This window comes from Saccopteryx leptura, chromosome 1, assembly GCF_036850995.1.
Source record: "Saccopteryx leptura isolate mSacLep1 chromosome 1, mSacLep1_pri_phased_curated, whole genome shotgun sequence".
NCBI classification, from domain to species: domain Eukaryota; kingdom Metazoa; phylum Chordata; class Mammalia; order Chiroptera; family Emballonuridae; genus Saccopteryx; species Saccopteryx leptura.
The window spans coordinates 363,801,930-363,817,232 of NC_089503.1; the positions used below are offsets into that span (position 1 = coordinate 363,801,930).

At 42.6% G+C, this 15,303-nt stretch overlaps 2 protein-coding genes across 2 annotated transcripts in view; one reads left to right on the top strand and one right to left on the bottom strand.

Annotated features, from left to right (window-relative positions):
• Window positions 1-1,802, top strand: part of RAB23 (RAB23, member RAS oncogene family) — a 57,244-nt gene extending 55,442 nt beyond the window's left edge. The window contains exon 9 of the transcript XR_010748122.1: window positions 1,685-1,802. The gene's annotated coding sequence lies outside the window, so the exon portion shown is untranslated. The remainder of the gene's footprint in view (window positions 1-1,684) is intronic.
• Window positions 412-14,179, bottom strand: BAG2 (BAG cochaperone 2). The gene is made up of 3 exons (XM_066359122.1): window positions 13,971-14,179; window positions 4,471-4,580; window positions 412-1,950 (listed from the first exon to the last, which is right to left on the bottom strand). The coding sequence occupies exons 1-3, from the start codon at window positions 14,081-14,083 to the stop codon at window positions 1,535-1,537; spliced, it is 639 nt and encodes a 212-aa protein (XP_066215219.1). The 5' UTR covers window positions 14,084-14,179; the 3' UTR covers window positions 412-1,534.
• Between the last annotated feature and the right edge of the window lie 1,124 nt (window positions 14,180-15,303).

The window sequence follows — 15,303 nt, forward strand, 5'->3', positions numbered from 1 at the left end:
AGAAAAAGCTAAGAACTATACAATTTCACACAGAGGTGAGATATAAAACTGAGACTCATGGACATAAATAAAAGTAAAATGGTTACCGGGGGAGGGGGTTGTGAGGTACGAGGTGGAGGGGGCAGTAAAAGGGACAAATATACGGTGATGGAAGATGATTTGACTTTGGGTGACGGGTATACAAATAATCAACAGTTCAAATGCTGTAGAAATGTTTACCTGAAACCTCTGTGCTCTTATTGATCAGTGTCACCCCATTAAACTTAATTTTATAAATAAAAATTTTTTAAAAGAAATATTTGTTTTACAGTGGTATTAGGTAGAGTTGAGGGATTTGTGTGTCAATAACATTATAGAAGTATTCTATAATAGCTTTATTTTTTACAGATAAAAGAATAATATACTGGTCAACTTTGTTAGTAAACAAAATGCAAACTAAAGTGTTTCACATCTAACATTTGAAAAAATGCTCAATGCTGGAAAGTTTTCAGTGAAAAGCTACATCTTAATTACTGAAGACAGTATAAATTGATATAACTCATACAAAAAACCCTGGAAATATGTCATGCCATGGAAATGTATATAACCTTTGACCCACTTAATCTCACTGCTGGGAATTTATAGAAAGAAAATCAAAAACAAAGAAGGAAAAGCTCTATATACATAAATATATGTAGTAATAGCAATAAATTGCAAACAACCGAAGTTATTTAGTACAGGGCCTGGCCAAGTCAGAGGTTTATAAGTTGACAACTTCAAAGGTCTTTGTAGCAGCATTTAATAATTTTTTTAAAGGCAAGTTTAATTATATTTACATGATTAAAATACAAATTGAAGATGCACTTGGAAAAGATGAAGTGGTTCACAGTGGTAAAATCAGATGTGAATTTTCTCACACTTGTCGTGTTTTCATGTATATATCAAGAAATACAATCATATCATGAGATGCATAAATCTTTAACAGCAAAATAACTTGACACGTGTCTTAAAAAACTGCTGAATGAGAGACTGGAGGGAATGGTTCTTACTGTGTGAGGCGTTCATCCTGTGAGCAGTGTTGGCGAATATGCGACGTGTAAGAGGTGCCGCTGCACAAAGAAGCCCTCGCTGGCCGTGTGGCCTGTGCCCGCGTCTCCACACCAGACAAAGCCAGGAAGCGAAGTGATTCTTCTGCTCCTGGCCGAGCAGTTTCTTCTCCCCACGTATAAAGTAGGCATTCACAGAATAGTAAAAAATACACACACACACAGATATATATCTATATATATCTATATATCTATCTATATAGATATATATAGATATATGGTGCTAGATTCTAGTATAAGACAAGATTTCAATCTAAAAATTTATAGGAAGATAACTAAAACATTTCTACTTTGAATTTATATTCACAAAACTGATGACACTGGAATATTTGCACATCTGAGACAACATCAGTATCAAATGAGTGGTGTGCCTAACATAAAGAACTAGTTATCACCTAAAATAGCATTTTATCATTTTTACATCATTTGTAAGTGCCTCAGGTTTGAAACTAATTAAATCTGCTTTCGGCATTCAGCTGCAGAGTGACGGAACCAGCCCCTTTCTTAGAGTGCTCTAACAGCTTGATGGCCTTGTCCGAGTTTTCAATATTTCTAAGCAGAGTCTCTAATCGTCTCTTGATTTTCTTCTGATCTTCCAGCGCACAGCCGATTACTATGGATTGAAACTTCTGATCGACTGGCCCGGGTGGCACCTCGGAGGTACATGCGCTGTACAGTGACATCAAGTGACTCTTGGCACTTTCCAAATCATCCAGAAACTTACTGACCACCTCGTCAATGATCCTGGTGGCGTGCTTTAGGGATTCTTGCTGCTGAGGGTTTCTGACTGTTTCTACTGAAACTTCAACAGTGAGGGTTCGGCCCATCAAGCGGTTTGCAGTCAAATTTAATTCTTCTCTTTCTCCTAAACATAAGAAGTTAAAATACGGGTCACTATGAGACATAAAGTTTTCTATGATGAAAGGGTTCAGAATAGGTCTTCCCAAGATGTGCTACATTGACATGTAAATTATTTTGAGCTGAAGGCAATCGAGACCAAGGGTTCATGAGAAACTATTACTTCTCCCTTAAAGAATTTAAATTAGGTGTCTCGCTATTAGAGTTATTACCATAGGTAACTTTTATGACCTATCCATAGGGCAGGGCAAACTTCTAAAAAATATCTGCTCTTCTTATCAGCCTGCAAATCCCCCTCCTCCGTCTGAACCTGGGAGCCGCTCCTTCCTCAGCTCACATGGCCACAGATTCCCCATTTAACTCTCTCTACACCTCTCATGTCTGGGCTCTCGGACTCTCATGTGTGCGGTTCCCACAGGGACGTATGTCATTAAATTTGGTAACTCTTTTGTTGTTTATCTCATATCAAGTCAATTATTAGACCAGCCAAAAGCCACTATAAAGGTAGAGAAAAATGTCTTCCTCCCTAACAATGTCGGGTACACTGACACATTCATTTCTGGCTAAATCCGTTTTCTGTAGCCACTCTGCTATGACTTCTCCAAGGGTTAAAGCTAAAGGCAGAGCATATAAGAATTACAGATGCAATGTACTGGATTATAAAGGGTGGGTGTAGAATACCTTTTCCTGAAAGTCTGTATACATGGAGTATCAGCTGACTTCTCAAGTTGTTGCGTTTGCAAAAGTTTGGGCAGGTATGCATTTATAACTGGGCTGGAGATCAAATCCTGACACAGAGTCAACAGTGCGCATAACCAGGGTTTTGTGCCGATTAGAGCTGCAGAGATCAGAAGTCCTGGACCCCTCCATAAGGATGTGCATGTGGGGGAGGAACAATAAATTTCACTCTATCTTTCTGAGTTCTTGTCTCAGAACCCCTGTAATAATAGATAGACTAACAAGAAAAAACCAAGGGTTTACTGTATACCTCACGTATACATGAGAAACAGTAACTCCCAGATGGCACAAGCCACCACACTGAATACCATCTCTAGCTAAAGACAAAATATGTCGGGGAGGAAAGAAAGCCAATTATGGGAGGTTACCGGGAAAAGCACAGTAAACAAGGCTTAAGATTAAACCACAGTAGGTGCCTTCTCCACTCTAAGAGTTTACTGTGATTTACAATCCTCCTCCTGGTACAGAGAGGGGGATACCCTTACCAATGGAAATTTACTTTATAAATGTGCAATTCTCTTACAAAATGGTAACTTCTCTGTTTTCAGTGCTTTCTTTGTGTCTGCAGTTTCTCAAAAATAATCAGCTCAAAATATGACAAAAAGGCATATTTTGGGGTGGCATAGTCTGCATGTTTATCAGAATATGATGCCCCCCTAATCTGGGCTGGAAAACATAGCCATGAAAGAGGCCATTAAGTCCTGGCCAGCACAGAGGCAATGACGGGGAAGGGGGCTCTGTCAACATTTCATTATTTATATGAAAAAGTCAGCAACCCCCTATCTTATGTCATCGATCTTTGGCCGAGACAGTGAAGAAACAGACTAGATTTTTTTTTGAGAGAAAGACAGAAAGACAGACAGGGACAGACAGACAGGAAAGGAGAGAGATGAGAAGCATCAATTCTTTGTTGAGGCACTTTAGTTGGTCATTGATTGCTTTCTCATATGTGCCTTGACTGGGGAGTTCCAGCTGAGCCAATGACCCCTTGCTTGAGCCAGCGACGATGAGGTCAAGCCAGTGACCTTAGAGTCATGTTTATGATTCCACACTCAAGCTGGAGACCCCACGCTCAAGCTGGATGAGCCCACGCTCAAGCCAGCAACCTTGGGGTTTTGAACCTGGGTCCTCAGATCCCAGGCTGACACTCCATCCACTGTGCCACCGCCTAGTCGGGCTAGACAGACTAGATCGTGATCCCACTGTGAACCCTGGAGTTAGACGGCACACTTACCGCCCCGGCTACCTGGCCCACTGCTTTCCTGGGCAGCACCGGAGGAGCTAACTTAGGCAGGTCATTGCCCATGGGAGAAAATCACAAGTGACCGGCTCCTCCAGGGCGGCATCGCTGCCCGTATGAGAATGACAGCACGATTACAGAGTAACAGGTTTTACTGGGTCTGTATTTTCTCTGCATTTTCTCCCTTCCGCTCTGACCTTTTCCCTCTGTTCTTACACCTTCTACATTTCATTAACTTCTATAGAACTGAAGTTAGGAGGGGAACCTGAGGTCAGATACTTGGCTTTACTGTTTGGGGCCAGCTTTTCTGCCAAAGGAGTTTGGAGGCCTTTTCTACCCCTTCTGCCATGGCCTGGGCTAGGGCGTAAACACAGTGACAGAACGATCTCTGGGGGAAGTGGCTCTTGTGATCAAGTGACAGCGACAGCTGCTGCCTGCTGTTCACAGTCAAGGCTGAAATCGAGTGGGCACACACAAGTCCAGCACAAACAGCCCACGCTCTCGCGGACCCCGAGGGGGTAACAGACGGCCCGCACGAACAGCTCTCACCGTCGCTGATCTGCCTCATCTCCTGGCTGTTCTGGACGCTGTGGATCATTTCCAGGAGGACTTCTTTCTCATGCTCAACTGCCGTTGCTGCTTCTCTTAAAGCTTCCACCCTATTTACATAGGGAAACAAAACAGGAATTGTATGGGAAGACTGGTTTTCTGCATCTTTCTGCCATTCAACTCAAGGTTAAAGATCATTAAGAACACTTTTCAAGAAGTCTTTATTCCTTGTTATATTTTATTCTTTCATTTTTCTATTCATTTTAATCCACTTAACCCACTAGCATTGTCCTCCCTGTTTATAGAGCAATCATTCTATTTAATGATTATCTATTTGTTCTTGCAAAATATCTATGTATGTATTCATATATCAAATATTTTCAATTGATATCTGTTTCTTTTTTCACTCAGCTTTATTTTATTAAGAACCATCTAGGTTCCTATGTGTACATCTCTAATCAACAGCTTCTAATTGTTGCCTAATCCTCTCAGGTACGTCCACCTGATTTTAATCTACCCCCCCTTTCCCAGTGGAGACACTCACCTTTTCATTACCACAAATATCACTTCACTGAACACGTCTCCTTCAGGGAGACATGAGAATTTCCTTAGGCTACGTCCCAGCGCAGAATGCTGAGACACAGGGTGTATGTCCGCCCTCAGTTTGTGGCAGTACCAGGCCTGTTCTCTAGAATGGCTATTCCAGGCCTTACTCCTGGCAGCAAAGCCAAGGAATCCCTGTATCCCCACAATCCTAACAGTACTCAGCACTGTCCAATTTTCTAGCTCCTTGTTGCCAGTCTAGAAAGTATAGTGATATGTCAATACTTAATTTGCACTTATTTCATTAATCGTTTCCTTATTAGCTTGTATCTTTATTAGCCTGTTCATAGCTTTTGCCCGTTTTCTTCCTTCTTTTTAAGACAGGTGTTGCTGTCCTCTTGTTGATTTGCATACTCAAGGTACTAATCCCTTGTTGGCTGCAGACAACGCACCTATCTTCTCCCATCCTATCAAATATGAACTTTGGGATATCCTTCACTGACCAGAGATCTTTATTTTGAAGTGATCAAATTCATCTTTTCCTGGGTCTGTTTGCCTTACGACTTATGCTTTTGAAATTTTGTTTCAGGGTCTTCCCCATCCCTAAGTCAAAATATTCAACTCCATTTCCTTCTATTTAGTCTATAATTTTCCCTTTGTCATATTTACATCTTAATCCACAAGAACCCACCCTTGTATATATGTAATTAGGTAAGGATGTTGTTTTACTTTGCTCCTAATAGTGAATCATTGCCTCCAACACTATCCACCAAAGATCTGTAGATTGTGAACCTCTGAACTCTCTATTTCATTTGACTGTTCTTACACAAGCACCCATTTAAAAAAATAGCACGTCTTATAATACACCTTAATATTTGGTAGGAATAGCCGTCGCATCTTCTTTAAAGAAAACTTAGCTATATAGACTTTTATTCCTCCATATAAATTCTAGAGTAAGTATATTAATTTTTTCAAAAAGCTGGGGTAAATTTGACATCTTCGTAACATGGTCATTCCATGTCTTCACTGATTCAGATCTTTTTTTTCATTCTTTATTAGGGTTTGGAAATATTCTTAATGGTAGTCTTGTGGACTCTTAAGTATTCTAGATGCTTTGAGGATATTGTTGCTATTGTGCATATATTCTTAATGATATATTCTAGTTGGTTATTTCTAGTTAGAGAAATGCTGTTTCTCTAAGTTCATCTTTTAACTGGCAACGGTGGCTTACACTTAAATGGTTTGTCTTTTGATTCTGTTGGTTCCTTTATATTGATAATCATAAAATTATAGTTTTTACCTATTCTTTTTCAATGCCATTAGCTCCTATTTTTCTTTATTTAGTACTGACTAAAGTCCTCCGGTGCTGTGTTAAATAGTGGTGGTTAGAGAGGACATTTCTGCCTTTTCCTGAATTTAAAGGGAATACCTCTATAGATTTTTGGTATAAAGCCATGATCAAACTATAGAAGTATTACTTTCCCTAACTCCTCCAACTACACACACTCACATACACATGAACACAGCCTATCCCTAAAGAACTAGGCTCTGGAATCATGAGAGCATGAAAAAAAAACAACCCTTTATATTGAAGGTGCTCTGTTTCCAGGGCACTTTCTTGCTGTATATTACACCACAACTAACTAAGTTGCCAACTTTCCCAAAATAAACAGTGAGAGACCCATCCCCATTATTCAGATGGTCACAGAAACACAAGAACATGGAAGATTTAATTCTGATAGCTGCCTTAAGTGGGCACAGAAGGAACACTCTCACCAATGTTTTAGCACATGCCCATCCTATGTAAGTATTCCCCCTTTCACCCCAACCACACATACGCCTTTTCCCCAACAGTCACATAACTGCAATATCCCAAAATAGCACCCAGAAGCAGTAAAATTGCAGGGTCTCTTTATTTATCAAGATACTAAATATAGCCTGACCAGGTGGTGGCGCAGTGGATAGAGCGTCGGACTGGGATGCAGAAGGACCCAGGTTCGAGACCCCGAAGTCGCCAGCTTGAGCGCGGGCTCATCTGGCTTGAGCAAAGAGCTCACCAGCTTGGACCCAAGGTCGCTGACTCCAGCAGGGGGTTACTCGGTCTGCTGAAGGCCCGCGGTCAAGGCACATGTGAGAAAGCAATCAATGAACAACTAAGAAGTCGCAACGCGCAACGAGAAACTGATAATTGATGCTTCTCATCTCTCTCCGTTCCTGTCTGTCTGTCCCTGTCTATCTCTGCCTCTGTAAAAAAAAAAAACAACAAACAAACAAAAAAAAAAAGATACTAAATATATGTTGGACTTTGCATTTATAAAGCTCCAGTAAAAGCAGGCCCTAGCTGGTGGCTCAGTGGATAGAGCACTGGCCTGGTATATGGACATCCCAGGTTCGATTCCTGGTCAGGGCACACAAGAGAAGCAACTATCTGCTACTCTCCATCTTCCTCCCCCTTCCCACAGCTGGTAGCTCAGTTGGTCCAAGCGTGTCAGCCCCAGGTGCTAAAAATAGCTCTGTACTTGAACATCGGTCCCCGATGGGGTTGCCAGGTAGATCCTGGTTGGGGCTCATGTGGGAGTTTGCCTCACTATCTCCCTTCCTCTCACCTAAGGGGAAAAAAAGAGAGAGACAATAAAAGCAAAGAGCTGGTAAGAATTTTACTATGTAATAAATTTTGCTAGAAAACACAATCAAAAATAATAATTTATAGAACAGGAATAATGTATTGTCAAGGCCCTCATCTAGCATCATTCTTCATTATGAACTCATACTTTTACAATTGCAAACTCTCAGACAGATAAACTATGGCCCAGTACATATGAAAGAGACTGAGTTGGCACTAATATGAAATATTTATGCTAAAAACCCATACCATGACTCTAGTATTTAAATGACACAGATGAACCAGGTGGTTGGTAAATGAGAAGATGCTGAAAGAAGAGATTAATTTTTTATCATTTGACTTTGTATTCACATGTAAGATGATAAAGAATTGAAGGTAATTCTAAAAAGGGAGGCTTCATTTGCAACAAACAATAAGTTATGACAGTAAGTTCATGGTGTTACCAAAAAATGGTTTAAAAGGAGACACTCTAGAAAAAAATATAATTTGTCATGTGAAGTATTTTGTTATTAAATGAGACCAAATATAGAAAAAATTAGATGGAACATTTTTGGTTTTCCCTCACATAAGGCTAGAAATTGATGGGGCATTTTCCCTGTGAAAAACAGAGTTCATCTTTTACAGAACTTATTACATATCTTTTCATATGTACCTTTTCACATCAAAGCAAAGGTAAATGCCATTCTTCAGAACCAATGGTTTTCTTTTTTTTTTTTTAAGTGAGAGGAGGGGAGATAATGAGATAGACTCCCACATGTGCCCCAACTGAGATCCACCCAGACACCCCATCTTGAGTTGATGTCAAATCAACCAAACTATTTTTCATGCCAGAGGCTGACGCACTTGGACCAAGGGAGCTATCCTAAGTCCCCAGGGCCGAGGCCTGAACCAATCGAGCCACTGGCTGCAGGAGGAGAAGAGAGCGAGATGGGGAAAGGGTGGGGAGGAGGATGGTCACCTCTCCTGTGTGCCCTGACCAGGATCTAACCTCAGACATCCATATGCCGGGCCAGTACTCTATACACTGAGCTAACCTGCCAGGCCCTGGTTTTGTTTTTGGCATCCTTGACCTTTCACTTGCTATTCCTTCTTCTGCAACATTCTTAACCTTGACCCTGTCTACTAGTGATCCTTTTTCAAAACCCAATCCTCTGACAGGAACTGTTTCCTTACCAACTTCCCTCTTCTTCTCCTCTGAGGCAATCGAGGCCTCCCCGAAACTATTGTACTTCTACATGGTATACGGTCTATACTGTCTTTTTAATTTTTTTCAAAAGGTTTTACCACCTGATCAGTGGTGGCGCAGTGGGCAGAGCATCCACCTGGGACACTGAGATCCCAGGTTCAAACCCCAAGGTCCTTAGCTTGAGTGCAGGCTCATCTGGCTTAAATGCAGGCTCACCAACTTGAGCATAGGGAGGCAGGCTTGAGTGCAGGATCATAAACCCATGGTCACTGGTGTGAGCCCAAGGTCACTGGCTCGAGCAAGGGGTCGCTGGCTCATTTTGAGCTCCCTTTTTATATGTGTGCCTGGTCAAGGCATATATAAGTGGCAATCAATGAATAACTAAAGTGACTCAAGTATGAGTTGATATTTCTCATCTCCCTTCCGGTCTCTCTCTTTAAAAAAAATAAAAGGCCCTGGCCAGTTGGCTCAGTGGTAGAGCATCGGCCTGGCGTGCAGGAGTCCCAGGTTCGATTCCTGGCCAGGACACAAAGGAGAGGCGCCCATCTGCTTCTCCACCCCTCCCCCTCTCCTTCCTCTCTGTCTCTCTCTTCCCCTCCCGCAGCCAAGGCTCCATTGGAGCAAAGTTGGCCCGGGTGCTGAGGATGGCTCTGTGGCCTCTGCCTCAGGCACTAGAATGGCTCTGGTTGCAACAGAGCGACGCCCCCTGGTGGGCAGAGCATTGCCCCCTGGTGGGCATGCCGGGTGGATCCTGATCGGGTGCATGTGGGAGTCTGTCTGACTGCCTCCCTGTTTCCAACTTCAGAAAAATACAAAAAATAAAAATAAATAAAATAAAATAAATCTGTACCTAGATCACTGAGCTTATTTAAATAATAAAACTTAATACAAATAATACTGTTGATCAGCTATTGGTATCCTTAAATCCAACTCACACAATCTTTTGGTCTACCTTTCCATTAGTTCTAGAAAACTGTGGTCTGTTATATCCTTGAATATTCCCTGTCCTGCATTCCATTATTATATTTCCTCCTGGAACTCTGGTTAGACAAATGCTGGACCATTTATCACGCCTTATCCTTCATGTTCTTTAACACATCATTGGATAACACTTCTCTTGGCGGAGAGGGGCAATTCTGTTTTTACTAACAGATCCTGGAAGCAGCTACAAGTCCAAATTGGGAAAGAACTTATCCTCACATCAGGGCCGGCCGGGGCTGTGCTTCTGGAAGACTTTCTGCATGAAATCACAACTAAGCAGGCTTTAACCAAAAATAAACTGTAGTCAGAATATTCACATGAGGACTGAATATTCACAGAACTGAAGTGCACTCATCCTCAGCTAGTCCCCAGGTCTCTCTGCAGTGTTATCAAAAGACAAACTGTTGGGAGACTTAGGATACCCAACCGCAGTGTCACCAGGCTGTGGCTATGACTGCGTCAGCTAATACAGGGTACAGGGGACACCTTTTCAGCCCACCTGTTCAACCTTGAGTAGTTACTGAAACTCTCCTCACCTCAATTTTCCTTGTCTGTGAAACAGGGATAAGAAGATGGTGGATGTTACTGAACGAAGTAAAGCTGATAAAGAATCTGACACAGTGACTGCCAACATCGACTTAAAAAATACATACAAGTTAATATGTGTAATGGGCTCAGAATTGATGCTGGCAAACGTTAGCTTCATGATATTTATTATATACCTATGATTATGAACTCAGGCTTACAAACAACAAGAATTTGTGTTTTCATAAAAAGGAGTGAAAATACCAAGTGCTCCAGGTAATTGAAAGAAATATCTCTAAAACAGGTTCTTAAAATCCCAGTCCTCTTATTCAATAGTTTTGTATCAAAAGGATACCACGACGATCACTTATACTATATTTTAGGCGATGTAAGATTTTGGAGGTCTTTGCTGATGATAACTAAAATAATAAATTGCACCCACTCAGACAGTTTGGTGTAAAAATGGGACTGGTATTCAGTGAGGAGGGTTCGCAGCATGCATGGCCTTACACAAACCACTCCGTCCCTCTGGACTTCAGCTCCCTCATTTCTAAAAGACAGTATCTGCCCTCCTAGCCAAAGGGTTTTTGTAAGTTTCAAATGACAATGTTTATGAAAAGCACTCTTTTAAAGTATAGCTGTTATACAATATTAACTATGACTTCATCTTCTTTTATGACTCCTGGGCCACTGGCACACCCTAAGAAACTTTAAGCAACAGTAAACTTTCCGCCAGACCAAGGATCCGTATCACTGTCTTCATTCACCCAGCCCTCTGTTCCCTGGCTGCCATGTAAGCCACTGCACAGGGCTGATAAGAGGGAGAAGAAGCCGCACTGTGACCAGTTTGGCGAAATTTGTGAACAGCCGAACTCCCGTCTTGTCATTATCCCCTGTGCCATTCTCTACAACCAATGTCCCATTTTCATTACCATCAGGGCCTTCTAGGAGTGACTCAATACCTGGCACAGAGGGGGTGTTCAATATTTACCGAATTAAATGCCAATTTAAATGGAATTTTCACTTCTTACAGTAAAAGCATATAGTCATCCTTACACTATTCCCGCATTTTAAAATATGACACATTTAAGAAAACTAGTAATAAAGTATAAAGCTCTACAGCCAGTCTTCCTGGGCTCTAGCCATGTGACCTTGGACAAGACATTTAACTTCTTAAGTTTCAATTTCCCATCAGGAAATGGAGGTAATAACTTCCACAAAGGCATGGGGCCTGGCATATCGTCAGTCCTCATTAAATGAATTAATGTTAGCATGTAGAATATTATTTATAATTACAGTAAGTTAAGCAAGGTGTTTTGAACCACTGATGAATGCAAAAATCAGACACCATTTAGAACTGGTATTGAAAACCAAAAGATAAATCACATTTTAGAAGAAGTGAAAAAAGAAAGGTTAGAGTCATGGTACAATGTTAAAAACAAATGAAAATTTCTTTAACGATTTGTAGAATGCTGCCAAATATCTTAAACCAGTTTAAATATCACACACACTGGTTCAAATACAAGGTCATAAAATGTTTAGCATAATTCTGTTTTCAGTATTATAAGGAAGAAGTTTCTACCACAATCTACAAAATTAGTACTGATGAGGAACTGTAAATCCAAACTTCTAAGTATAAACTCTACCCAATACACTGTTTTATCAGTCATCCTTAACATAAAATTAAACTATTAGAGAGAAACTGCATGTGAAGATCATGCTTTCTTTTACACCTTCTGGCACGAGTCTAACAGTGCAGTGCTCTGTGACTTTGACCATGTGAGTTAAAATAAACTCGAATGGATAAGCATTAGTGTTTTTCTTTATTGTTACTCACCTTCTGAAACACTTCCTTAGTTTTCAATCAATATTACTTTTTTAAAGAAAAAAAAAACAAAGCTTACAAAAGTCTATAATTACGAGAAAGTCCTTACAATGAACGATTCAACACATATTAATCAGTTTTTCCTCCTCAGCCCAAGGGTTAATTAAGAAAGTTAGTTTTAATCACTTGTACACAGTCATCAGAATTCATTTTATAGTAATCAACATTAGAATATAATATTCCAAACCAGACTCTTTTAGAGATCAGTATTGACTAATTTTGCACCTACCACACATGAGGCATTAATTCAACTTTGTAGATAACTCAGCTTGAAGAAGGAGGGTCGATGCCCTCATTCTTTTAAGGAAAAATCCTCTTTTTGATTAGAGACCTTGAAATGGTTGAGAACGTGCCCTCAAAGTTCTAAAGAACTGGGGAGATGTGTGAGTTACCTGTTACATTGTTACAAAAGAGAAATACACCTCCAAGGCACGTTAAGTAGCTGAGGCTACTGAGCTCTAGTTTTGCTCCACTTCTCTGGGGGGTTACTGTAAAAATGTTAAAAGTAAGGGAGAAGCATTACTTTTCTCTTATTCTCTTTTTCTCATTCTCAGCAGAACTCCAGAAAGTGGTTTTGGCTCAGGTTTCTCTAACTGTTGCCAACCATGAAATCATTGTGGGTGGAGAATTTCTCATATTCTGGCTCCTTTCTTGGGGTAGTGATAATAAATGCCTCATTAGCTAAGATATACCGAGGTTATTAATATACTACCTTGGAAGATAGATACTTCTTGTTTTGGTGCAATGCTTCTTAAAGTTTTTGGCTCACATACTCCTTTGCTCACCTAGAACCTGCTGAAAACTATAAGACAAAATTTTATGTAGTTCCAGGGAGTTATGAGTGCCTTAATGAGATATTCATTTAATGAACCTGCACACAATTTACACAGCAACTTTAGTGATATAAACGTTTACTGGAAATACATAAACTTTTCATACACTGTTAAAGGTACTAAGTATTGCCAAAATTTAATATGACATGTAGAGATTCTCTACAAGCCTACCACTCTATTCATTACTTAATAAAGTCATAATTAGTTAAGAGGGGAAAACTGGACTAAATTTAATGACTTATTTAGAAATTCTATACAAGCCTAAAAGAGGGAAAAACTGTGACTGTCTTACCCTTTCAGGCCAGTGACTAGCCCTGTGAAGATGTCAGCACAGCGCCTTCTATGGAAGGAGTCACCCAATAAATACTGACAAACCAACAGGGCAGAATGCAGGATTACGAGGGACACCCGAAGCTGAAGTGTCTTTATTCGACAAAGTACCAGCTACCATTCACCCGGCACCCCTCATCTGTCCTACTCCTCTCTAATCCCTGCTACCGATGCATTCCTGGATTTTCACATTTTTTGCTAAGTGTTTAGGTCTTAGGAGCAAAGAAACTGATCATTCCCACCAAGGTCCGCTCAAATGCTGCCTCCGTTAAAAACACATAATAGGTCATGAATAAGTTGAAAACATGTGGGAAGACCGAATACTGGCACTCCGAAGGTTCTGGAAGTTCTGTAGACTCCGACTGTCACCGTCCCTATCTCAAATGACGTCACTTTTATCATCTCCGATTTTTCTCCGCTCCCAAACGCCAGGACTGTTAGGAACACGTGGCCGCCAAGAAGGCGCTGCGGGGCGCCACTTAAACCCAGCGCGTTTCCCCGGACGCGGCGAGGGCAGCCCGCGAGGGCGAGGGCGAGCGCGCACCAGGTGCCGGGACAGGTCCCGCGCCCGCGGCAGCCGGCGGGGGCTCTCACCTGAGCTCCAGCTGGTCCAGGCTCTCCAGCAGGCGGCTGGAGCGGTCGGCCATGGAGGAGGAACGGCAGAAGCGGCCCTCGTTGGCTTTCGCGTTGATCTTAGCCTGAGCCATCGGGGCCTGTGAGGAGGGCGGCCGAGAGGTCACCGGCCTGTCCGGCGGCGGCGAGTGGATTGCTCCCGCGGCCGCGCGTCGCCGTCACCGCGCGGGGCTCCCGCCTCCTCTGACGCCCGCGGGGGGCGGCCCGGGAGGACGCCGCCGCCGCCGCCGCGTGGCCAAACAAGGGCAGGCGCGCCGCCTGCGGGCGCGGGGCTCTGGGGTCTGGCGGTGAAGCCGCCGCGCCCGCCGGAGGGCGCTCGCTGGGCACGGGGCCGCGGCGGTGGGCCTGTGGGGGCCTGTGGAGCAAAGCCGGGCGGCGTTCGAGACACCTCCTGGGCAGACGCAGAAGGGAGGCCCTAAGGTGACCCGGGTCCTCTGCTCTGCGGACCCTGGAACAACCGACCAAGGCGGAGAGGCGCAAACACCCCCACCCCACCCCCGAGAGGCCCTAAAGTCCCCAACTCCCCACACGCGAAGGGACCTAACGGAAGGCTGTGGGTGTGTCACTCAGTGATAGCTTCGCTTAGTTTCTCCCAGCCCCCGTAATTGACAGCCAAAACAGAAACGTTGGAATCTATGCATGCAGGGAGGAAAGGTCTCCTTTAGAATACAAAGCGTTTAAGCACAGCCCTAGGCATCTGCACGTGCCTCACCTGCCTGCGATGGTGTGAGCCTGGAGCACCACTGAAGGTACCGGGGAAATCTACCCAACTTTTTTTCCGGCTGGTTGGAGGAAACAAGGTAACTTGACTTCATTTCAACCCGAGCTAAAGAAAGGATTTTATTATTATTTTTTTTCTATTAAACTCTTATTCTTGTTGGAATTTGGATGAACTAATCAGAATTAATTAAGGCCATTTCACACCCAATTTACAGCATCATCACCACGCACAGAGGTTGCCAGTTTGATTGCAGGTCAGGGCATATACTCAGGAATGGCTCGATGTTCCTGTTATTCCCTTTCTTCCTCTCTCGCTAAAATCAATTGAAAAGCCAGTAGCCAGGGCCACTATCACAGCAGCCTGGCTCATGCAGGTTCGGACAGTCGGTAAAGAAACAACGGAGCCAAAAACTGATGGGCCATTATCTTTAATCCTAGCTTGCACCCGGCGGGCAAGTAAAAACACACACTGGGCTCCAAAACCCACTCACATTCAGTGCTCACAAAGCTACTGACTTATCCGAGTTTCCTAGAATCAAAGGTTTCTAGCTCACCAGACTTACTCACCTCTGTT

Coding starts and splice junctions, on each gene's coding strand:
- BAG2 (XM_066359122.1), bottom strand. CDS start 14,083: ATGGCTCAGGCTAAGATCAACGCGAAAGCCAACGAGGGCCGCTTCTGC. Junction 4,581..13,970: donor CTGGACCAGCTGGAGCTCAG/GTGAGAGCCCCC, acceptor CTATGTAAATAG/GGTGGAAGCTTTAAGAGAAG. Junction 1,951..4,470: donor GATGAGGCAGATCAGCGACG/GTGAGAGCTGTT, acceptor TCTTATGTTTAG/GAGAAAGAGAAGAATTAAAT.